Source organism: Embiotoca jacksoni, unplaced genomic scaffold (genome assembly GCF_022577435.1).
Source record: "Embiotoca jacksoni isolate LCO1_2020_lvr unplaced genomic scaffold, fEmbJac1.0.p SCAF_3, whole genome shotgun sequence".
Taxonomy (NCBI): Eukaryota; Metazoa; Chordata; class Actinopteri; family Embiotocidae; genus Embiotoca; species Embiotoca jacksoni.
The window spans coordinates 25,297,680-25,322,146 of NW_027185381.1; the positions used below are offsets into that span (position 1 = coordinate 25,297,680).

The 24,467-nt window shown below is 42.9% G+C and overlaps 1 protein-coding gene across 1 annotated transcript in view; it reads right to left on the reverse strand.

Moving 5' to 3' along the window:
* Nucleotides 1–24,467, reverse strand: part of kiaa1549la (KIAA1549-like a) — an 89,663-nt gene that overhangs the window by 38,141 nt on the left and 27,055 nt on the right. The window contains 9 exon segments of the mRNA XM_069162808.1: nt 852–1,012; nt 2,022–2,081; nt 8,135–8,174; nt 8,176–8,304; nt 9,133–9,266; nt 12,190–12,412; nt 18,304–18,419; nt 18,872–19,732; nt 22,612–23,319. Coding sequence (XP_069018909.1) covers nt 852–1,012; nt 2,022–2,081; nt 8,135–8,174; nt 8,176–8,304; nt 9,133–9,266; nt 12,190–12,412; nt 18,304–18,419; nt 18,872–19,732; nt 22,612–23,319 — 2,432 coding nt within the window.

Consider the following 24,467-nt stretch of genomic DNA (forward strand, 5'->3'; position numbering starts at 1 on the left):
GGCACTGACAGAAGGTTCATACAGCCACAATTTTGTTCCAGAGTGGAATATCTCGATAAATATTGTATCTATTGCCATCAAATTTTGCTATTAGACCATTCGGGTCCCTTCAGGATTAAACCTACTGACTTTGGTGAACCCTTGGTTGGCCACCACCAGTTTATATTTCTGGTTCAGAGTTACGTTTCTCATAAAATACAGAAAAGAATTGCCTTTTTTTTTTTTTAGTGCAGACATTTTTTATTATATCAGGATGTGGTGCGATAGTTTTGGTGATTCACTGCCATCACGTCAATATTAGAGTTTTTTTTCTTTTGTTAATAAGCAAATCTAACGACTAACTTCCACCAGAGGGAGCTGCGTGTTTTGTGCTGATTAGTGACGTCTGTATCCAAAAATGCTAAACTAAGGTGGTGAACTTACACCTGTGAGTCTTCAGCACTTTTCACTGTGAGCATTTCGCTCAAACAACCTCTGTTCATCCGCTGTGACCTTTCACGGGCTCCTTAAGTCTCTTCATTTTAATTATTTACTCCCATTCTACACGATTCCAGCAGGTATAGCATCCCACAAAATTAACAAAACTTTGTTAGAAACAGAAGTGAAAAATGAAGAAGCTTCATGTTGATTCTACGTTCTGAAACCTGGTAGCTGGACGATCTTAAAATCCTAAACGGTCTATCGGCGCCACCAGTGGTCAATTCTTCAAGGCCTGAAACACTTCAAAGAAGTGAAGACTGAATACATTTTTCCAGGAACTGACAGCGATGTCACTCCGACAGGTGCCAAAAACAGATGTAAAACACTAAACCTCCCTCGGCGAGACAAAAACAAATCCCATTCCCACCTACCTGCACGGTGTAGCCCCCCACGGTGGTGGCCCGCCGGGACCTGGCCGTCAGAGAGCCCTGCCTGCCAGCTACCAGGAAGAGCTCCGCCAGCCGCTGCTCCATGAGGCTGGCGAAGCTCTGGTAGTTGGCCTCCAGGGAGGAGGTGTCCACGTCCTGGATCACTGCCCGGAGAGACGAGAGAGGGAGACACCAGAGGAGGGATTTAGAGAGGGAGAGGCAGACAAGACAAAAAAAAAAAAAAAAAAAGGGGGGGGGGGGACGGTGTGACGCGGGGAGGAGGGAGGGTGAAGAAGAAAATGGGGGAGGGGTGAGTATATATATCAAAGGGAGATCATTTGAGGACAGAGTTGATATTGAGGAGAGACGAGGGACGAGAGAGACGAGTGGGACATTAGAGAGGACGGGATCATCGTCCTTCCCGTTTGAACGCTGCTCATCTGGAAAATTCTGTTACAGTGACACACGGATCGCACAATCTGCCTCTCACACACACACACACACACACACACACGCACGCACGCACGCGCACACACACACACACACACACACACACACACACACACACACAGGTGACTGCATCAATCTTGCTGCCGAGTGCTTCTCTTACTGGCGGCCATAAGTGAGATGAAGCAGTGGACGGACTTCGCACGCACGCACACACACACACACACACACACACACACACACACACACACACACACACACATATATATATGTATATATATATTCACACACACACACACAAACACCCTTCAGCATCATTCACACCTGGCCCGTGATGTGATGTGAAGTGAAGTGATCTCTCTCTGCCTCCAGTCAGGAAGCTGTGAATTATACATATGTAGGTTTTTTGGTTTTGTTTTGTTTCCCGGAGAACAGAGCGGCTAAAGACACTCTGAGCACAGAGGAGAGCAGGGGGGGGGGGGGGGGGGGTGTAAAGACGGTGGTGGGGCGGAGAGTGGGGGGGGGGGGGGGCGAGGGCCGATACCATTGTGCTGAATTGCACAACAACAGCAGCCTGAATGCGGCAGGCGTTTAACTAACTGCTGTTTTGTCCGATCGATGCGGCTCTTGATTACCGCTGATCACCCGTGTGTGTGTGTGTGTGTGTGTGTGTGTGTGTGTGTGTGTGTGTGTGTGTGTGTGTGTGTGTGTGTGCGTGCAATTTACCCGTTTTCACCCAATAGCTCTTGGTCGCCGTCGACGTGTTGAGATTATGGTACTCGAGAGCTGGAGAGAGAAAACAGAGACAGAAAGTTAAGAGGAATAATTTGAGACTCTAAACTCTCTCAAAAATGTCCCCCAAAATTTGGCACGTATATTTGTCCCCCAAAATGACTGTTTTGAAAAAAAAAAAAAACGAACAAAAGAAAAACATTTCTACGCAATTATTTTGAATAATAAACAATACGGACATTTTAAACACAAATATTCGGGTTCCCTCGTAACGGTCGGGGACCGACGCGGGTTTAGAAATCCTGAATATCTGAAAACGATCGAAGCCTCGATTGAGACTCAGTTGACGAGAAAAGTCTTCAAGTCGTCGAGCTGTCCTCAAAAGTTTAGTCGCGGAAAGAAAAAACAATCTGAGAGACGTTGGAAAAAGAAAACGACCTCGAGAAATATATATCACTACTGAGGATCTTAAAAATGTTGAGATTGTTTGTTTGTGTGCAGATGAGGAGATCAAAGCCTCTACCAGCATCAACCTCCACCGTCGCATCTTATCGTATTCTAACGTTTCCTATTGTATCGTCACCTCCTCCTTTCTTTCCTAACCGCTCCACCCCCCTCCCCCCTCCTCCAACCCCCCTCCCCCCACATCTATTTGACCCGTCTCCACGCGCATCATCACTCCCGTCGACCTCCTTTCCCGCCTCCCCGTTCATCTGTCAACCCTCTCCATCCCTGTTTTTTTTTTTTTTCCCATCTGCCCGTTTCACCATCTGCCTCCACGTAACTCCTCCGAAGCTTCGGCTGTCTGCCGAGCGCCGAGTGTTTCAGCCCGAGTCAATGAGATCTGCGGTTACCGGCCAGCGTTTCTCTGCTCCGTCTGCCCGATGCCTCGGCGTGTGGGCACTTTCGCATTCGCCGCCGCTCGTTTCTCTGACGGCAAACGAGCTCACAGAAAAAAAAAAAAAATAAACACTTTAAGACGACCGGCGCCGGAGTGCGAAGGTTCGGACTCTTTTCGGTGCTCTTTAGAGAATCTGTGTGTTCGGTGTGCCGATGAACTCGACGCCTCCGTTTGGACATTTTTAGCTGCGCAACGTAAACGGGCAACGAGAGAAGAAGGAAATGGAATTAAAAAAAAAGAAAAGCTGCTGCTCCACTTTAATAATAAATGAATGGAAGATAACGTGGGATTCGAAGAAGTTTGTATATTTGATCTTGTTGTCAACAAATTTCAATGAAAAGATCAAAACCAACATGAAGTCAATCTTTATCGTCTATAAGTAGCCCTGAGACCCCAACACACTCCTGAAGACCAAAACCTTTCCAAAAAAAAGAATCAAAAATATCATATCGTATCGTATCGTATATACACGTTAAACGGCTCTAAGCTGCAAACACAGAGTCCGCCGCTGCGTGCGAACAGATTGCGAAGGTCAATAGCGCTTCGATCGGGAGAATTGATCATCCGTTTGTGTAACTACGGTCAATCTCCGTCCGTCCGATACGCGCCGCTCACAGACGTTCTGCCATCGATCGTTTATCCGGTTTATCGGTCTGTTCGAGGCCCGTAATCACTTCGGCCGTCAGAAAAAGATGCCCTTTTGTTTTTTTGTTTTTTTTAGGACAGCACGCAGGGTTTCCGTGGTGATGCCAAAGTGGCGGGTCTGGACGGGACCATACGAAGTGCGATGTTTTGAGCCCTTTGGGTGTTGAGAGCACGCACAAATGGATACCAATCTAATCTCGCCGGGCTAAAATTAGCTCATTCGGGGGACATGGACAACAGATTGCCCGCGGCGTGATTCAGATGATAGAATCTGTACAGCTGTTTGCCCTTTTAGAATCTCACAGATGGCATCAGAGGCTGCGGTGGAATACAAATCAGAGCCCGCGTGGGATCAACTGTGGGCTCGATGGTCCTCGACTTGTGTCTGGGATGACTTTTAATGCTTGGAAGCAAATAAAACGAAACACAATGTGCGAACTGTGGTAATTTCGGTTGACTCCAGTTAATTTCAAGAATAATGTGTCTTTTTTTTTTTAAGATGACTGATGCTTTTAACAACAATAGTAAGAATACAATGTGACCTTAACAGCCTTTTCTCCGAGTCCTGGAGGTTTTATTTTTATATCCAGCCATTCAGAATTTTGCTCGCATAATATTGAAGAGAACCTTGTCTTTGTCCTTTCTGTCTGCTAAACATTTTATTCACAATGCACCTAATGTCAAATATGTCTTGTTCTTCAAATTTTAGACTTTTACAATATGTAAAATGGGTATGTGATGTTCAGTTTGTTTTAAAATCCTGCCTCCAAAACAAACTGATTAATGCTCCTTTGAAAGTTCGGGAAATATTATAATTTTTGATTTGCATGTAAAAATATAACCTGGGCAGCATGTCAATGGTTTTCTTAGGATTTTTGATGGTGCAGCTTTTCTTGGTCTTACTTGGTATCGCCTCTGGTGGCATGAATGGGAGTCTATTGTTGTTTTAGTTTTTTTGGAGCCAGCCCCTATTGGCCCTAAGTGTTATTACACTTTAAGGCTTTTTTAGAATGTTTTTATAGACTGGAACTCTGTTTTTACAGTCTATAGTCTCTCTAGTGGGTGTTTGGTCAGCAAAAGTTATCTACGATTTCTTTAGATCTCCTTTTAGCTCTTTTTTTTTTAAGTCTCCACCAATTCCTCCCCCCCAAAAAAAGATATCTGTCTCTCTTTCTACCAAACACTCAGGGTTGTCTACCAGTCAGGAGCCAACTTTGTCCTTTTTGCCCTTTGGTGCTGGACAGGAAGTGTACAGTGGCTCTCAATTAAACAGCAGGAAACTGTTTAATTTCCTGCTGATCCTGAAAATGAGGTCGATGGAAGAGGAAACACCGGAAAAAACCAAACTGAGAAAAAAAAAAAAAAAAAAAAAAACAGCAGGGAGCTGACAATGCATCACCACTTTCATATTATGGGCATCTGTTTGGTGAAGGAACTGTTCTGTTTTATATCTGACAAAATGCCTCGACCTCTTGGTTATGTCTTCTCTATTGTTCAAGAATATCTTGAAAATAATTTCCAGTGAAGTTACTTCAGGCCTCAGCTAAGTATATTTGGAACAACAAATTATTAATGTGTAAACACATTTTGTCGGACACAGCTGAAACATGGGGTTCCTTCCACGCTGGAGGCCGAAGTATCGTCCGACAGTCGACTTTACTTACAAAATATAGAGTAACGTTGAATCCCCCCATTGGGAAGCAGGTCAAACATACGCGAAGACATGAATCATGCATTGCCCTGTAGTGGCCTCAGCGGTCCTCAGTAGTCAGTGTTGTTGAGGGCACCCTACATATGCCATGTAAGTCTGTCTCAGCCCAGCAGCACAGAGCTGCACAGAAGGACCACAAAAAAAAACCACAAAAAAAACTGTTACGTAACGACAAAAAAAAAAAAAAAAAAAAAAAAAAAAAAAAAATTAGCGCGAAAAGAGTCTTTCTAATATCTAGTTTCTGTGGGAAGGAAACAACAGCAGCGCTGTGAAAACTCAAAACCAAGGTCACCGTCTGTCCCTCTCTCTCTCCTCAACGTCTCTTTGTTCCTCTCGTTGTCAATACAGATATACTTCGCGATACCAGCAGCTCTGCGTTCTAAACATCCCAAACCTCTCTTTCAAGACCAAAAATAAAGCTTCCAGGAGCAAAAAAATAAGATCTTTTTTAGAATTCCAGCTATGCTCTTGTTCCCCTTCCTGCTGCAGAGACAAGGATGTGGGCACAGTCTCTACCCTTGTTATGTGTTCAGTTCAACCTTTCCCAGCCTGAGGGGGTAACACTGAAGCAGCTTAGAGAAAAAAATGGATCCCTCACACTTTTCTTGGCGCGTCGGTGGTTTCTGACTCTTTTTTTTGTTGTTGTTTGTTTTGGGCTTCTTCGTACTTGCATGTCCAAGTCTATTAACGAGGTCTTTACCTCGGATAAATATATTGCAAAAGGTGCAATAGAGCAGGAGAAGTGTGTGTGTGTGAAATAAAAATGCTAATTTACTTTGAAGTTCTAGAGGTTAGGTGATGAAAATCCTTGCAATATGGAAAAAGTTGGTTTTTTAACCGTAAACGAGCACCGACAACAGGGAGGGCATTTTCTTTTTTAGGGTTTTTTTGGTCAGAAAATGACCCTCATTAGGAGAACATGATGTCAAGTCAGTATAACATCGACAGCAATCCTGTTTTGTGGTGTACTGCCGCACTCTTCAATGTCACTTTGGGTGAAACGCTCTTCAAATGGCAGCCGTGCGTAACGTAACGTAATCTTTGACCGCGTTACGGAAATACGCTTGGGCTCAGCATCGGCTCGCCGAGTCGAAGTGTTCCCGCGGCGTTTAGCTCCTCTTTCATGTTGCGTATGTCATGTTTATGAGACGTTGCATCTGTCAGAGCCCACACGCCCCAATCCGCAGATGAATCCCTCATTTTATTTTCCACTCGCAGACCCTCTGTAAATGATTAGATCATATATCTCCCCAGCGGTGCCGGCTCGGGGGTACATCCAGTGTCTGGGAGCCGAGCACCCTGACTGAACCATTAATTGTGGATGAGACAATGCCAGCCAAGTCTTTATGTAGCTTTAAGAGAGAAGCGGCGCTTTGTTGCCTTGGGTGCTCAGAAATTAGCAAGCGAGCGAGGGAAGAAATGTCCACGAGCGGTGGTGCCAACTCGGCATAACTGCTGAAAATATCCAAGATGAGATGCCAGATGACCTCTTGCATGACACTCATTTGGGATATAAAAGCATCGTAAATGTACGTTCTCACACTTCTCTCACAGATTATTTGAGGTTATTTGTCCAAGTAGTTGTTAAATTATAGCTTTCAGGTGTTGCAGCAATTTTGGCAGCTTAAGGCATAATTAAAAATGTTGTGATGGATTTACAGAAGGTTAGTCAGAGGAGGATATCCTGTGAGTGTAACAGGAGATTTGAGTGCTCGCAGATTTAATATCCTAAGTTACAAGAGCTTCAGGTAGGAAAAGTTTGGCTACAAAGGACTGAAAGCTACCACTTGACCTTTTTCAGAATCACAAAAAAAAAAAAAAAAAAAAAAAAAAAAAAAAAAAATCCTCATTTGCACTTTAAAAATGGTATTTATTCAGTCATAATGTATATGTTGGGTTAAATAAATAATTTTTTTTCTATTTATATGGACAACTCTGAAATAGTGACGTGTAGTAACCATCAGTGTATACTAAAGTGCTGTAGTGGTTTTTTTTTTAATCTTTTTTTAAATATCACAGATTTGCATTATAAATTACCATAATGTGTAAAAAGGGGCTTCTGTTAGAGGAGTATACTGTTAAAAAAGTGCACTGTGGGATGGCTGACCCATATTCATGTACACACAAAACTGGATTCAGTATCACCTACGTAACTGTCCTCAAGTGATTCCAGGAAAAGGATAAAACATCATCGTTAGTCCGAGCTACAGGAGTGCCGCAAGGTTCGATCTTAGGACCGCTGTTGTTCACAGCATTCATCGTCTGTACGTGATGACGTATGCGGACGACACAGTCTTATATATGGAAAGACCATGAACAAGTTGCTATCAGACTGTTCACCACGATTGGAAAAAAGTTGCAAAAAATGGCTCAGGTTTTAATATCGCACTGTGAATATTGAGAAAACAGTGAGCATGTTACTTTTTTTTATAAACAAAAACAAAGGGGTTTTTCATTTTTTTCATTTTTTTTGTGAATGGGTATAAATATGTGGGTGTTACTCTAGAATCCACTCTCGCATTCAAAAAGCATCTGACAAGAATTTGCCATGTATTAAATAAATATAACTGCTAATTTCTGACAAGGAATTTGTTAACAGTTGAAGCCTCTAAAATATATTTCATGCAATGATTTTGTTGGTCTGTCTTAAAACCTATTAGGGGGACGTAACGAACAAGCCCTAAAAGTCCATGTATTTTGTACATGGTTCCTGTTATGAATAAATAAAATAGCTTAGTAATGTGCCAACAAGAAGTGCCAACCAAAGAACAAAGAATATAGATAATGTATGTTGGTTAGAAACACTTCATGTCAACACAACTTCTGTTTGTGAATATGAAAATCACTTACGCTCGGCGATGACCAGCGGCGGGTAAAACAGGAAGTACCCCCACCAGCTCGGCGGTCAGCTGATTGAGGAGCCCGCTGGAAATCGTCCCGTTGAGAATGGCGTCCTGGTTCTTCACCACGTACACCAGAGCGACGGACGGAGAGCCCGGCTCCTGGGACACGCTCTGGACCTGAGCACACAAACACACCGGTTTTAAATATGTCATGGGAGTCGGACGATCGGATCCGTTACCGTGCCCCCCCCCCCCCCCCCCCCACACACACCTCCTCCACGTACGGCGAACACGCAAACAAACGCAAACATAATTCAGACATCCATATTGAATATAAATGTGAGGATTATAAAACTAAATGTTTAAAGATGCGAATAAAGAATGCAGACACAGTACGACACTTTGAATGAACAATGTTTTTTGTTTTTTTTCTTCTATTTTAAGACATTGTGCAGTTCTCTGAAAATAATGAGTCACCATAGTAAAGTGGATGATGATACAAGATACGAGGAATTCCCATTACATCCCTCCACCGAACGTTAATATTTCAGAGAATACATTATAAATGGACCCTATATCTGCCTCTGCGCGCCGAGACCTACTTCATGATTATGATGCCATGTACATCCCGCAGTAGCGAGAGAGGCACCTCGACGGGCGAGAGAGAAAAGACAGGCAGCAAGCAAAGAGAGAGGAAAGAGAGTCGCTCTGCAGACGAATGACCTTTGATTCGCGTCTCCAGAAATAAACCATTACGAGTCTCTTTAGCCGTGTGAATTGCTACAAAAATTGTCAGACTTATGTAAAACCCCTTATTTAAAAATGATGCATGGTAAAAAAAAAAAAAGTCAAGCATTTCCACGGTGGAGCAGAAAACAGCTGGAAGTGGGTAGAATTTTACCTGCAGCTGTTATTTAGCACGTTGCATGCAAATGTGACATATTTAGCTGCTATTTTCCCGATTCAAATTGTATTTATTTTTTTAAACCAGCCTCCATGAACTACCTCCACAGTGAGTCTGTTGTAGGTCTCCAGCACTTTGTCCTGAGCCTCGTCGAAGGCGTTCTCCAGCCGCTGCTCCAACATCTGGACGAAGCTGCAGGAGAAGATGTTGTCGGTCGGGCCGACGAACCTCAACACTGGAAATCAAACAAATCAAAAACATAAAATATTTTCTACCGTTTTACAAAATTTGCCAAGTCTGAGATTATGTGACTTCCTGGTTATTCCCAAAATCTTCACTAAAACATACGAGGAGTGGTTTTTTTTTTAGCCACTGTGGCCCTTTATGTTCTGTAATAATCAATCTGACCATCTGAGGGGCATTTTTAAAAGCAACCTTAAGACATATCTTTTTAGCTTGGATTTTAATTGAAGCTCTATTGTTTTATTTATTGTTTGGCTTTTATAGTTTAATCTTTGTTTTATTATAGTTTTTTCTTATTGTATTTATCATATTTTTATGGTGTTTTTTTTTTTTATCTCACTATGTGAAGCCCTTGGGGATGCATCGTTGTTTGAAAGGTATGTTATAAATAAAATTGAGCTGAGTTGAGTTTAATAAACAGAGGTTTTGCGGGATATTTTAAATTGCTTTTGAAATCATACAAATTGGATTTGGATTTGTTTTCTACGTGAGTAAAACGTGATTAATGCACAAAAGTACAAGGAAGTAATGTGATATTCTTATCAAAACTGTATAATTGATTTGTATTTTATTCAAAAAAAAATTAAAACTCTTTTGTACCGCATCCAGATTTTTCAATTTCATACAGCAAAAAATAAAGGGATCATAAGCTGCTTAGAAAATCAACGTTAATGTTTTGTCAACTAGTTAACGTTTGATTTATGTGCAACATAAAAAAAAAAAAAAAGGGCCCAACACCGAGCCTTGAGTAGCACCACAAGTAATAATCAATATGTTTTCTTTTTATGCTAATATTTAGGAGTAAGGCACTGAAATGCTCTTTTGAGGGCAAAAAATACCCTCAATGTATATTTATTATTTTCTGTTGCATTCTGTCAAACTAGTTCTCTCAGTTCACATAACGTTAATATTTACAGCTTAAGCTGTTTAAGATAAATGTTATCTGACGTCAGAACGACAAACTGAATCAGAAGAGCAGAGTCTGTATGTTGACCCGTGTTTTCGGTATTAATGAAAGTAGAGCTCTAGATTGACGTCTGTGTGACCGATAAATCCGAGCGGTGAGACGGAGAAAGAGGATTATCGGCGCTATCTCGAATGAGAACAACTGAAAAAAAAAAAAAAACAGTGGCTGGCTGTCAGCATCACGCGGCTCCACACCGGTGGAGATACAACAGGGTAAACAATATTGAGTCCATCAGCAGATTATGGAGGAAGTTATTAATGTTGTCTCAGTCCTTTTTTCTTTTTTTTTTAACCACAGTCGCCCTCCATTCTCTCACCATGCACTTTGTCTGTTATTAAAAACCCTTTGACTGGGACAGGTGTGATGGAACAATATTCTGACCTAAATCCAAACACTGTGGCGCTTATGAGTGAAGCTACACACACACACACACACACACACACACACACACACACACACACACACACACACATACATAAAAAAAGGACTCCTTCATGGTGTCTCCGTGGCGGCATCGCTGGGACATTGCTGACCCAGTTGGTAATCTTATGCAAATCAAGCTGCGGCTGGTAAATTGGCATATCCAGTGTATTTATGGTTCGTGAGCTGAACAACACAGAGAAGGATTGTGTATGAGAGTGCTTACTTCACATTCAGCTGCACGCCAACATAGGAAGAGTATATATAAATATATATATCACACAACAAGCATTGAAATATGTGATTTTGCCATAAATCCTAGTTCACTTGGTATAACAGGAAGCACAATATCTATGTTTGTCCTTAAGTTTAACGCATTAAACCAAAGAGTTGCTCATTCATTCATCCAGCAAAACACCGAGCGACGTTAGTGAAAGTTTTCACATGGGAATCTTCATTGGGCTTCACGTAAAATTTTTCCAAAATCACATCTTTTCAATGGTTAAAAATACACGTTTAGCACTTTTTTTTTTTTTTTTTTTTTGCACGTGGGATATTCATGTAGTTTATCTGTAACAGGTCTGGTCACCTCCTGAGGGAAAATATATAATATATTTTTTAAACTGCTAAATGCAACAGCGTTAAAAAGCTAACTGCTAAGTTTGACCGTTATTTAATGCGGGATAGGTGGTTAGAAGTTGGTTTATTGGATGTGTTAAAAAAAAAAAAAAAAGCAGCCTGATGTTGAAAATGAGGTTGGTGGTGACAGTTAACCAAAACATTAAAGTTGCGGACCATGAAAAAAAAAGAAAATCAATAAGCTCATAAAAGAATTCTCATCATTCCCTTTGTTAATATGAGGATATTTTTTATGAGTGCAACTTTTAAAGAAATGGACCAATAGTGTATCAAATACACAGTCGGCTTTTTAATTTTATTGCGATAAAAACACTGCAAAAATCGACCAAAACTTCGGTCCAGTGAGCTGAATTTATTCTGAACAGCGATTTAAAAGATAAAATACTTTCTAATCTGCACATGTATCTTTTAAATAACAGTTTAACTGCACTGATTTCACCACCCTTGTTACCACGAGACTTGATTTTAAATGTGTGTGTGTGTGTGTGTGTGTGTGTGTGTGTGTGTGTGTGTGTGTGTGTGTGTGTGTGTGTGTGTGTGTGTGTGTGTGTGTGTGTGTGTGTGCACCCGCTGAAATGTGTTATTTTAAGAGGCTTAAGAGGCTGACTAAATGAATGGACCAATTTGCCTTTGCTCTGCAATCATGGGAGTTTGTATGGGATTTAGGGTATCAGAGAAGAGTAAAGGAGAGCAGACATGTAATCAGAATTTTCTAATTTTGCCTCTGCTCTACTGTGTCTCCCTCCCTCTGCATTTTTTTAAACCTTGTTTCGTTCCCTCGGCTCATACTCCCTCCCTCCCTCCCTCCCTCCTTCATCTTCCTCCTCCTCCTCTTCCTACCTTTCACCCTCCCGCCAAACGTCATCTTATTTTGTCCCCGTGAGCTTACCTGTTTTCAGCTGCAGGTGGATGCTCGGAGTGGGCAGCCAGGTCGCCACGGGAACCAGGACCGCCTTAACCAGCGGGGTGTGCTGCCTGATGTCCGACAGCAGCTTGTCGAAGCCGTAGACGTTCAGAGACTCGACGACCAGCGAGGAAACGAAGACGGTTTTGCCGCTGGTCACGTAGTAGCCCAGCGTCACGTTGTGCGGGCCGCAGGCGTCGTGCTCCACCTTGCGTGGACGAAAAAGAAGACGGAAAGAAGTCGAGACGGCAGATAACAAAACAGTTGGTACACTTGTGGTTGTCGTTGAATTTCTAATGAATAGTGTTGTTTTAAAACCGCGCAGCGTGAGTAGGTCACCCGCCAAAATATGTGCTTTGATAAAAAGAAACACTTTTACACGGCTTCCTCAGACACTTATTTTGAAAATTCTTTACGCCCCGCCCTCACCTTTCCTCCACGTAGCCAAGATGACGACCGTTCGAGGGGTGGAAAGTGTCCGGTGTTTTCTTTTACCCGTTTACATTAAACAAGCACACGAGCCAAAAATCAGAAAAAGAAAATCAGTGCCACCAGGTCTGATGCATGTTGTACTTGAGCTCTGGCTTTTAAAACACAAATGCATCACGCTATGAATATTTATAATCCTTTTTTTTTTTTCGCGTGAGACTTCAACTGTCATAAAAATCTGACTAACTGCGTCCTGGATAAACACAAACAGACAACAATCGTGGTGAGACAAAAAGGCTTTTCTGTATTTCTGAAACGCCGCACGCCGCCCACCTTCCTCCGAACCCGAACTAAACCTCTAAAACCGCAACCAGCTGTTGTTGCTGTGGCTGCTCCCTCTTTTCCTCATCGTCCTCTCCTTCCTTAAAAGTGGACGCCCCTGGCGAGTCTTTTTCCGTCCCTCCCTGTGAAACCGCATCTCATTACCTCACACTGTCCTCTCATCTCGTTTCCGTGCCAACGGAAATCAAACAAAAACTACCTGCCATCTTTGTTTTAAGCCACTCTGTCTGTTTTAAGTTTCTCATCAAATCCCCCCCCCTCCACCCCCCCTCCACCCCCCTCGGTTCCTCAAGCGGCTCTTTGGGGTTTTTTTTCTGTTTCTTTTAATTAAACTCAGCGACACGTTTTTTTTTTTATTCCAACAACCCACCTTTGGGTTTTGCATTTCATTCGAACCCACACGAAAAAGAGCTTTTGAATCTTTTCGTTTTAAGTCAAATGGGATGAGCGCTGGATTAAATATTAACTCTTTCCTTCAGATGTTTTTTATGGGCTGAAATATTTCAGACTGGAGGGGATTTTATGTCCTCGTATATTAAAAGCTCCAGGGAAGGCCAGTGAAGAAACTCGAGCCAGTGCTGTGATGGAGCCCTCCAGCTGTCAAAAATGGGAGGATTTGTCATGTAAAGCAGCTCAGTACGGTAAATTATCAGCTAAAAAGACATTTTAATTAGCAGAATACTAACTGGTTAGCTAATAAGTGGTTTATAACACAATATAAAGTAGTTGAAAGTAACATTTTTGTGTTTATTAATCAGTCCCTCCAGGAAATCTCAATCTTACGATCACAATGAATTAATGCAAATTCAAGCAACCTCTGTCAATTCAGCAATATTTTTGTTAATATTTTGTTAGTTTCCACAATTTTTTTGCAAAGAATTTACTTAAAATTCCGCAAATTACGTCAAAATTTTTGAATAAAATCCCCCCGCAAAATTAAAAAAATTTTGATCGCAACAATCCAATTGATCCAATTAAAATACAATAAATGAGTCCGGTCGGCAAAGATTTTTTACATTTTAATTGTAAACAGCTGGTTTAGAACAAAAATGTACCTAAAGCAAGGGGCGAGAGGCGAGTATGTATTATTATACACGTTATATTTTATACCTGATACATGTGGATAAATAATTAGATATGATTACAGCTGTGTTATCAAGCAGACATGAAAGACTATCAATGAATTATGGGATGCTTCATGAAGAAGAGCTTATTTTTGACGGGTGTTTTTTTTTTTTTCCTTTTTCGTGTGTTGAATCTAACGAAGCCTGACGAGACCCGACCTCTGACCTCTGAGGCCACTTCTCACCCTGCCAGCTGTAAAAAAAAAATAAAAAAAAAAAAATAAAACTGGCCCACTTTTGCAAGCAATTACGGTTAAACCACGTTGTTCGAACGACGCATAAATACCAGCGCACGCTAATTTGGTGCTGCAGCCAATATTTTCCCCGTCGAACCAAAACACCGGCCGAACGTCGGGGCTTCGGAAAGATCTGGACAGCTTTCATACCGTCATACTGCTGCTGCTGCCTCTCAACAGACTGCTGCTGATTACCGAATAATAGTCTATGTTATCTGATGGAGAGGATGAGAGCTGAGGAGGGTGTGGGTGTGTGTGTGTGTGTGTGTGTGTGTGTGTGTGTGTGTGTGTGTGTGTGTGTGTGTGTGTGTGTGTCAGGGTAGTGCAGATGAAAGTGGACCGGAGCTTAGAGACACTGAGTCACTCCCAGTTGCAGGCCTCACAAACAACCGGATATAAATAGAAAATAAAAACATAAAAAAGCAGGCAGATGAAGACATGAAGACAGACAGACAGAGAGATGAAGAGCGGCAGGTGGACGGAGACGGGGATGAGAGGGGGAGAGGTGGGGGGGGGGGGGGGGGGAGAGAGGGGGAGGCAGAGCAACAGACAGCCGAGACGGACAGGTTGGCAGAAAATCAATCGACTTAAACCGAGGCAGAAATCAGGTCTGGAGAGCAATACGAGAAGAGTGTAAATATTTGAGAAACACGCGGGAAGAGGCGGCGAGACGTCCGACGGACGGGGAAACCGAAAATAGACTCGGGAGGCGGAAAAAAAAAAATAAAAAAAAATCTGAACGAAACGATGCAGGAAAATGACTCGGAAAGGGTTCATTTATTCTGGATTTATTTGTCATTAACAGCGCCTGTGTGTGTGTGTGTGTGTGTGTGTGTGTCTGTGTGTGTGTGTGTGTGTGTGTGTGTGTGTGTGTCTGTGTGTGTGTGTGAGTGTGTGTGTGTGTGTGTGTGTGTGTGTGTGTGTGTGTCTAATAACCTCTGACTGTTCAACAGTTCAGAACAATTCAGACTCCGATGCAGCCCGGCATTAGTCACCTCCTCTCTCTTTGTTTTTGTTTCGTCTCGAGCACCGTTCATCGAGGAGTCCTTGCGAGGCGAACGAGCAGGAGGTGAAAACGATGAATATGGGAGAAAGGGGAGATGGGAGGAGGAGAGAGGGGGGCAGTAAACTGATGACACACAAAAAAAAAAAAAAAACTGAAACAAAAAGCCTGGACTATTTTATCTCAGCGCCGTCAGCTAGAGAAGCACTTCTTACACCAGCAGGTGGTCACATTTAATTTACATTTTGAGCAAATATGTACCTAGGATTTTATTACTAATTACACTGAATACAAAGATATTATGTGCTTAAATAATTGTCTATTAGACTCTTATCTCCATTTACTCTCGACAAACCTTTATTTAATTGTTACTGATTACCATGACATGCGTTTACTAGTCAATAACCAGCGTTTATTATAACTACTGAGCTATTTTACCGGCCTCTGATCTTTATTTACTAGCCACTAACCCATGTTTTTTTTATCCTCTGATCTTTATTTACTAGCCACTAACCCATGTTTTTTTTTATCCTCTGATCTTTATTTACTAGCCACTAACCCATGTTTTTTTTATCCTCTGATCTTTATTTACTAGCCACTAGTCCATGTTTTTCTATCCTCTGATCTTTATTTACTAGCCACTAACCCATGTTTTTCTATCCTCTGATCTTTATTTACTAGCCACTAGTCCATGTTTTTCTATCCTCTGATCTTTATTTACTAGCCACTAACCCATGTTTTTTTTATCCTCTGATCTTTATTTACTAGCCACTAACCCATGTTTTTTTATCCTCTGATCTTTATTTACTAGCCACTAGTCCATGTTTTTCTATCCTCTGATCTTTATTTACTAGCCACTAACCCATGTTTTTCTATCCTCTGATCTTTATTTACTAGCCACTAGTCCATGTTTTTCTATCCTCTGATCTTTATTTACTAGCCACTAACCCATGTTTTTTTATCCTCTGATCTTTATTTACTAGCCACTAGTCCATGTTTTTCTATCCTCTGATCTTTATTTACTAGCCACTAACCCATGTTTTTTTTATCCTCTGATCTTTATTTACTAGCCACTAACCCATGTTTTTCTATCCTCTGATCTTTATTTACTAGCCACTAACCCATGTTTTTCTATCCTCTGATCTTTATTTACTAGCCACTAACCCATGTTTTTTTATCCTCTGATCTTTATTTACTAGCCACTAGTCCATGTTTTTTTATCCTCTGATCTTTATTTACTAGCCACTAGTCCATGTTTTTCTATCCTCTGATCTTTATTTACTAGCCACTAACCCATGTTTTTTATCCTCTGATCTTTATTTACTAGCCACTAACCCATGTTTTTCTATCCTCTGATCTTTATTTACTAGCCACTAACCCATGTTTTTTTATCCTCTGATCTCTATTTACTAGCCACTAGTCCATGTTTTTTATCCTCTGATCTTTATTTACTAGCCACTAACCCATGTTTTTTTATCCTCTGATCTTTATTTACTAGCCACTAACCCATGTTTTTTATCCTCTGATCTTTATTTACTAGCCACTAACCCATGTTTTTTTTATCCTCTGATCTCTATTTACTAGCCACTAACCCATGTTTTTCTATCCTCTGATCTTTATTTACTAGCCACTAACCCATGTTTTTTTTATCCTCTGATCTTTATTTACTAGCCACTAACCCATGTTTTTTATCCTCTGATCTTTATTTACTAGCCACTAACCCATGTTTTTTTATCCTCTGATCTCTATTTACTAGCCACTAACCCATGTTTTTTATCCTCTGATCTTTATTTACTAGCCACTAACCCATGTTTTTTTATCCTCTGATCTCTATTTACTAGCCACTAACCCATGTTTTTTTTATCCTCTCATCTTTATTTACTAGCCACTAACCCATGTTTTTTTATCCTCTGATCTTTATTTACTAGCCACTAACCCATGTTTTTCTATCCTCTGATCTCTATTTACTAGCCACTAACCCATGTTTTTTTTATCCTCTCATCTTTATTTACTAGCCACTAACCCATGTTTTTCTATCCTCTGATCTTTATTTACTAGCCACTAACCCATGTTTTTCTATCCTCTGATCTGTGTTTGCTAACCACTGCATTGAGTTTATACACCTGTGTCCTGTGTTTACTAGTCAATAACCAGTGTTTACAATAGCCACTGAGGTATTTTACTAGCCACTGACCCGTATCTTCTACCCTCTTATCCACGTTTTTCTATCTGATCTTTGTTTAATAACCGGAAAGCCTCATGGGACTTCTTTTTTTTTCTCTCAAATGCGTCACGTATCACAGTCATTCACATTTGAAGTTGAAAGCTTCACAAAAGAAACCACTTCAATACATTTTTAAAGAATTCATCATACAATAGCTGATGATCATTAATTAACAGCTAACAGGGTAATCTCGCTAATGACATTACTGCCTATTATAACGTGTGACAACCTTTGATGTGACGTGGCCCCCAAAAAGGTTGAAAAACTAGGACAAACCACTTACTAACCGTTTTCTAATCCCTGATAGTCATGTTGTGTTAAAGTAAGGTTGAAGGAACCAAATGAACGACATGGAAGAAGGAGGTTTCTCAGTCTTTAACAACAAAGGTAAGCGGAGGAGGCTCGACGGTGAATTGGAAACAGGTGAGAAGAGACGCGGTGAAGCAGCAGGGAAGAGACGGTTGAAGTGGAAACAGGTGAGCGCGATCAAGAGGTCGAGAACAGGAACGACAAAACAGGGGGAGGACCTCAGAAAAATAACACGAAACCGAACTAAAAGACAAAACGGAGATAAAGTCCAAGCTATAAAAGTTTTTTTAAAAAGCTGTGGAAATTAAATTTGGATTATTTACTCCGAACATACCGGTCAGCGGTGACCTTTTGGTTTGTAAGCTTCTGACCTGCGTCGGTCAGCCATTGATCTCGCGGTCCCCCCCCCCCAAACCCCCTAGAGACACTGACCTGTGCGTAGGCGTTGGAGTCGTTCAGGGCTCTCTGCAGGGCGTGGCTCAGGCCTTTGGAGAGGTTCTGTTTCAGGATCAGGTCCAGGCGGTTCCGCCGCAGCTCAATGGACAAAACTGTGAAGGAAATTAATCTTTAACGCTCAATTAAATTTTAATTACGAAGCACCGAATCAGAACAAAAGAGTCATCTAAGTGGCCACTTTATAATTGTATGGTCCTTACTATGTTAAATATACGTATAATATAATACCGTTATTTCAACCCCCCCCCCCCCCCCCCCCCGCCCCCTCCCAGTTATATGCAATCAACAGGCTTCACTCTCCAGCTTGAGGAAAATCTGATTTCCTTTGTGCAAGTTTTAATTAATTTGTGAACGTCCTTGCATCTCTCTCGGTGACATAATAGGTAAATTGTGCCTTCTGAAAATTGAGTTTCTTTGTAATCATTCTTCCAGAACGATGTCTAAAGCCTGCCTGTGCGTATTGTTGACTATGTTGTATGTATTTTTTTTTTTTTTTTTTAAAAGGGACAACTCAGTAGATGAAGGTCTTTCATGAGTCTCGTACCCGTTCGAACCCAGAACTTCTCGGTCACGTTGCACGGCAGCGGAATCTCCTCGGCGCTGGTACTGGATGGAGGTTGTACGGTCGTGGTAGGAGGTGGAGTAGTTTGGACCGGGATGAACACAGTGGTGGCAGGTGCCTTCGTGGTGGTGGTGGTGGTGGTCGTAGTGGTCGTAGTGGTAGGGGCGGGGGTGGTAGTTGTAGCTGCAGTGGTGGTAGTAGTGGGAGCAGGAGTAGTGGTGGTCGTAGTGGTGGTGGTGGTTGGTGGAACGGTAGTAGTGGTCGTAGTAGTAGTCGTAGTAGTAGGGGCGGGCGTGGTTGTCGTCGTGGTCGTTGGCTGAGATGTAGACGTCGTTGGTTGGAGGCTCGTTGTTTGCTGCGCGGTTGTAGCAGCGGTGGTGTTCGGCGGCGATGTGCCGCCCCCCTTGGTGGTGGTCGCCGCCCGCATCGTCACCTTGGCGGCAGTCACAGTTAGAGTGGTCGTTGAGGGCGTCGTTGTGGTTACCGTCGTCAGCTGAAGGCCGTCGGCGGTCACAGTGTCCCGGCTTGCGGTGTGCGGCGCCGGGGTGGACTCGCCCGGCGTTTGTGCTCTTTCCGTGGCGGAGAACGGTAAAGTTGAGGCGGCGGTGGTGGTGGTGGTGGTGGTGGTGGCGGGCAACGCAGACGTCCTTATGGTGGTGGCTGACGTGGTCGTTTGCCGCGAGGTGTTTCTGGTGTGCACTGGTGCGGTGGTGTTCCACTGGTGGGTGGAGAAAGGGCTGGTGACGTTGGCGGGAAGCGTGAAATCGTGGTCGCCCGCAGTGGACAGATGGGATTCGGGGACGGTGGGGAGGTCCCAGGCCGGCAGGCTGATCACGGACTCCTCTACAGGGAGGAAACACATTTGGAAAATCAGAGATAGTAAAGAACGTCTGGTGATGCTTTTTGTTTTTGTAGGTTAATCCCTTGAAAAGACCTCAAAACCAACAATGACGAGTACTGATACACGTTATACCACTGAGCTGAAGACGTCCACTCCTGCCCCACAACTATTAAAAACACACGATTCAGCCACTCGGCTCCTTTTCTCGGCATTAACACACTGTAGTTTACTATGAGTCAACTACACATACGCCTTTCCTGCTCTTCGTATTGATTTGTGGCTGAAAATATAGAATAATCGCCAAAAAATTCACTTTTTATCCCATTTTTGAGGAAAATATGGTGCAGAACTGTTTAAGGAACCTTTTTTTTTTTTTAAACTAAAGTATATTTCATGAGTAAGAACCAACAGCTTTAGAGTTGAGAGCCAAAAACAGCGCAGGGAGGAAGGTCTACGGTGACGTCAACCATTGATTTGTGAACTGAATTTCTGAGGGCACAAGTTTGGCATTTCGGACGTCGCCATCTTGCAATTTTGGAGCCAGAAGTGACCATATTTGGACGATCTGGGGAGGAGCGAGCGGTGGATCTGATTGGGAAACTGAGGACACTATGCCCCGCCCACCTAAAAGCAGAAACCTGACTGCACCTGCCTAACGCCTAAGGTCTACATATCTAACTAATGCTAGAAGTATTTTCCGATGGACCACCAGAAAACTAATATGAAGGAGAGACTTTAGCAAATGACACCATTAAAATGTATTGACTTTGTATTTCATGACAGAAGTTGAATGGGAGTCTATGGAGCTGGAGGCTTTTTGGAGCCACGGTGGTACCACCCTCGGTGGTATCGCAGCCTTATGTACTACCGCATCAGACTCATTTCTCAAACCTGGAAGCTACGAATACTTTCATATAGTAATACTAATAATTATTACTTTAATTATAATAAAAATATATAATACTGACAGCTTTATCCTTTGAAGTACACAAGTCTATGTAACATGAGACGACTTGATAGGCATCTACATTATGTATGACTGAACTCACTGAACCCTTCACACTGCTTCAATCTGCACTCGGCTTTGACACACATCCTTGAAAAGCTGATCTATTTTTATTTATAATAAAAAAATAAAAAAAAAAAAAGATGAAGATGGCTACAAAGATCCGTTTACCCGTTCAATCAACACCTGGATGTCCATGCGTTGAACTTTTCACAACAAAATGTGAAGCAACGCATCTTGAAACATGAGTCAGACGTGAATATTCCAGCAGACAGAAAGTCATGCAAATGAAAGAGTCTGTCAGGTTAACAACAAACCCGGCAGGACTAAATTATCGGTGTTGTCATGGCTCAAGGAAACGAGGAAGATGAGGAGGATATTGTCAAATTGAAAAAAAATGCAGAAGATGGGAGCGCGGTAGCAGTTTACATTTTTTACACGGGGGAATAGAAATCCAACTTTAACGTGTAAACCGGAGAGGCTTCTTTAACTTCAGGGGTTCATCTAATCGCATGTTGATGGGAAGGGGAGGGAGGTAGAGGGGTAGAGGGGGGGGGGACGAGGAAGAGCGATCAATCCCTTTCAGACTGAGCTCCAGACTTAATCTTATCCTGCCTCCACATCTCCACCCGACGACTTCAAGTATTGCGTTTCTGCGATGTGGCGGGAAAAATGCCGGGCAGCAGGATATTAGCTTTTTTTTTTTTTTTTTTTTTTTCATTCTTAGGTCATTATCTAAAACGTGGAGGAATTACCTTGTTGATGATGTCACTGCTACTGCGGGGGAGACATGGAGGTTGGTGAGGTGGGGGCAGGACATGATGAGGATGAGGATGAGGAGGAGGATGAGGAGGAGGAGTACACGTACGATGATGATGATGATGATGAAGACGACGATGATGATGATGATGATGGCAATATATGATAAAGGTGATGACAAAATGAGGAGGATGATGGTGATGGGATGATGAAGACGGCGGCTGTGGCTGTGATGGTAATAATGCTGAAAATTCAATTTTGATGATAGCGGTTATTAATGATGAAGATCAACAGAGAATACTTTTGCGACAGATTTCATGGCGTCACATTGTGCCGAAGGTTCAAATCCAACCGACAGAGCTGAGAAAATTTGCAGTAACTCTTTAAAAACAAAAGCGGGTTCTCGTTTCTCAGCCGACGATAATTTTTTTTAAACAACTGTTGCCATCTCACTTCATCAAATGTAGCCGGCTAGCTAATGAATGCTAACTCTACGAGTCTGCTTGACAAACTGACAGCTGACTTTTCCCTTAAAAAAAAGAGGTCTTAAAAATGCCTTTGATAGTGATACTGTGCTACAAGACGGAAAGCTACAGCTACTTGTCCCCAACAAAAAAAAAAGTTTTATCATCTCATGAAGAAGATATGGAAATCAGGGTCTAGTTAGCCTCCTTATAGAAGAACGGTATAATACAAAATTTGGAATAAATAAGTTTATATATATTATAATGTGCTCCTTGGTTTTGGAGCCAATTAGCCAAGAATGCTGTGAATGTTTGCTGCTCCTGTTCGTGTTCCCATTTAATCAATTCCTTGCACTTTTTCTCTTGTATTTATTTCAGGGGGGGAGGGGGGGTGGGTTTGGGCCCAAAAACAAAAATAATGACACAAGCCTTCACATCTTTTCAAATGCAGAGTGCAGCTCTTACGAAGGGCTCCGAGCACATTGTTTCAGCATGCCGAGAAATCAAAGCTTAACAGGCCTGCAGTGCAAGTGTCTCGTTATGGTTGCTCAGCGAAGACTCGAGAAAATCTCCATCGGAGAGAGACAGAAGGGTTCGGTGATGATTATTTCCAACTGTGAAACCGTATTTGAATGGCAGAATGATTTCATACCCAAAGGGAGGCTGCTGTTGGTGCTGGAGGAGTTGTTGACAACGACCGCAGACACGTTGTGCGATCCCGCCGTCTGACTGTCTTTGTTGCTGGCTGGAGAGGAGGAGGAGGATGATGAGGAGGAGGAGGAAGACGAGGAGGAGGAGGAAGACGAGGAGGAGGAGGAAGGCGAAGAGGACGTTTTTGTCGTAGAGGAGGAGGAGGAGGCCTTGGACGATGACGAAGAGGAGGCTTTGGACCAAGCGGCTTTCGACAGCAGCCCTAAAGGTTTTCCCGCCGCCGGCGCCTGCAGCTCCGCCGTCTCTGCCAGCATGGTGAGGACCGAGGAGAAGGCCGCCTGCTCTCTCCGGCCCTCTCCGCCCGTCTGCAGCCTCCGCTGCCCCAGCCAGGCGGCCGGGGCCCCGGGCACGCTCGGCAGGTCGCCCGCCTCCGCGTCCTCGGGCCTCCACTCGGCCCCGACTTCGGCCCAGGCGCCGGTTCCCGTCATAATCCCGGTCTCGGCGAAGACCTTTCCGCCGGCTCTGGCGCGCACTCCCGCCGCCGTTTCCGTCCAAACCGCCGTTCTGGCTTCGGCGAACGCTTTGCCCTCCGGCCACGTGGGACCGGCGGCGTCGGGCACGTCCATCGCGTCTCGGAGGTCGGAGGGCGCCGCGGGGTCCGGAGGCAAAACGCTCCGCCTCATCGGCTCACGATGACCTCCGTCAGCTGCTGGAAACAGAGACAGAAGAGCGAGGAAAGAAAAAGAGCAGAGACGGTGTTTAATTAGGAGTTCTGGGCCGCCGCGAGACACCGAGCGGCCTTTTGACTCATCGGTGCCGCAGACTAGATGATGACTTCTCTGGTAACTCGTCGTGTGGCCGTGTCCATACACATAAACACACACACACACACACACACACACACACACACACACACACACACACACACAGCTGGAGTCCTCAAATCATTAGTCATCATAATGCAACTGTCCGACTGCCAAGAGATTTAAAACTGCTCTCACACACTCATGAGGAAACACACACTTCTTGTGCATGCATAGTCTTTCTATCCTCTGTCTCATACACACTTTATCCAAAGGGATTAAATAGAAAAAATAATATATATATATATAAAATTGCGACTGGAAAAGTAATAATAATGTCTAAAGTAGGTCACTTATGTTTTTAGAGGATAAAGCATAGGGAATTAATTTAGATGTTCCAGAGTGCATAAATTAGGACACACACACGCACACGCACACGCACACTAATCAGCTGTGATTTCACAGATACTAATCTGATCTGTTAGGTGAGCCATGCTCGCCCTGTGGATTTATTATTCCAAGAACATACGCAACCAATCACAGCTCGCAGCTCGATATTTGATGAGAGGGAAATATATTTGTACTAAAAAGTGCAAAGTTCTCGTGTTGGTGAGTAATCACAATTTCGTGGAGTCCATTTTTTTTTTTTTTTTTAGCATCCAGTCAAAGCGTATTAACGTTAGGGACTACTTTTTTTTTTTTAATCTCAGTTTTCCGTGAAAACCGTCTTCATCTTTCTCGACAAAGCCTGAAGGTTTGGCAGAGCGAGGCGCGTTATCCCGCCTGATGCGTTCGGTCTCAAAGGCACCTTTGCTTTAGTGGAAATGAAAGATGAGAGAGAAAAACAACAAGGCTGACCGTGCGACCGGCTCGCCGGGCGGGCGGGCGGGTGGGCGGGGCTTACTGCATCTGGTCATTTTAGTTCTGAGCTGGACGTCGTAGTATCGAGAACATCAAAACCTCTCTTCTTTCTTTTTTTTTTTTTTTTTTTTATTGTATTCCAGCACTAATTTCAATCTGCAAATGTTTTCAGTGTGTGTGTATATATAGATGT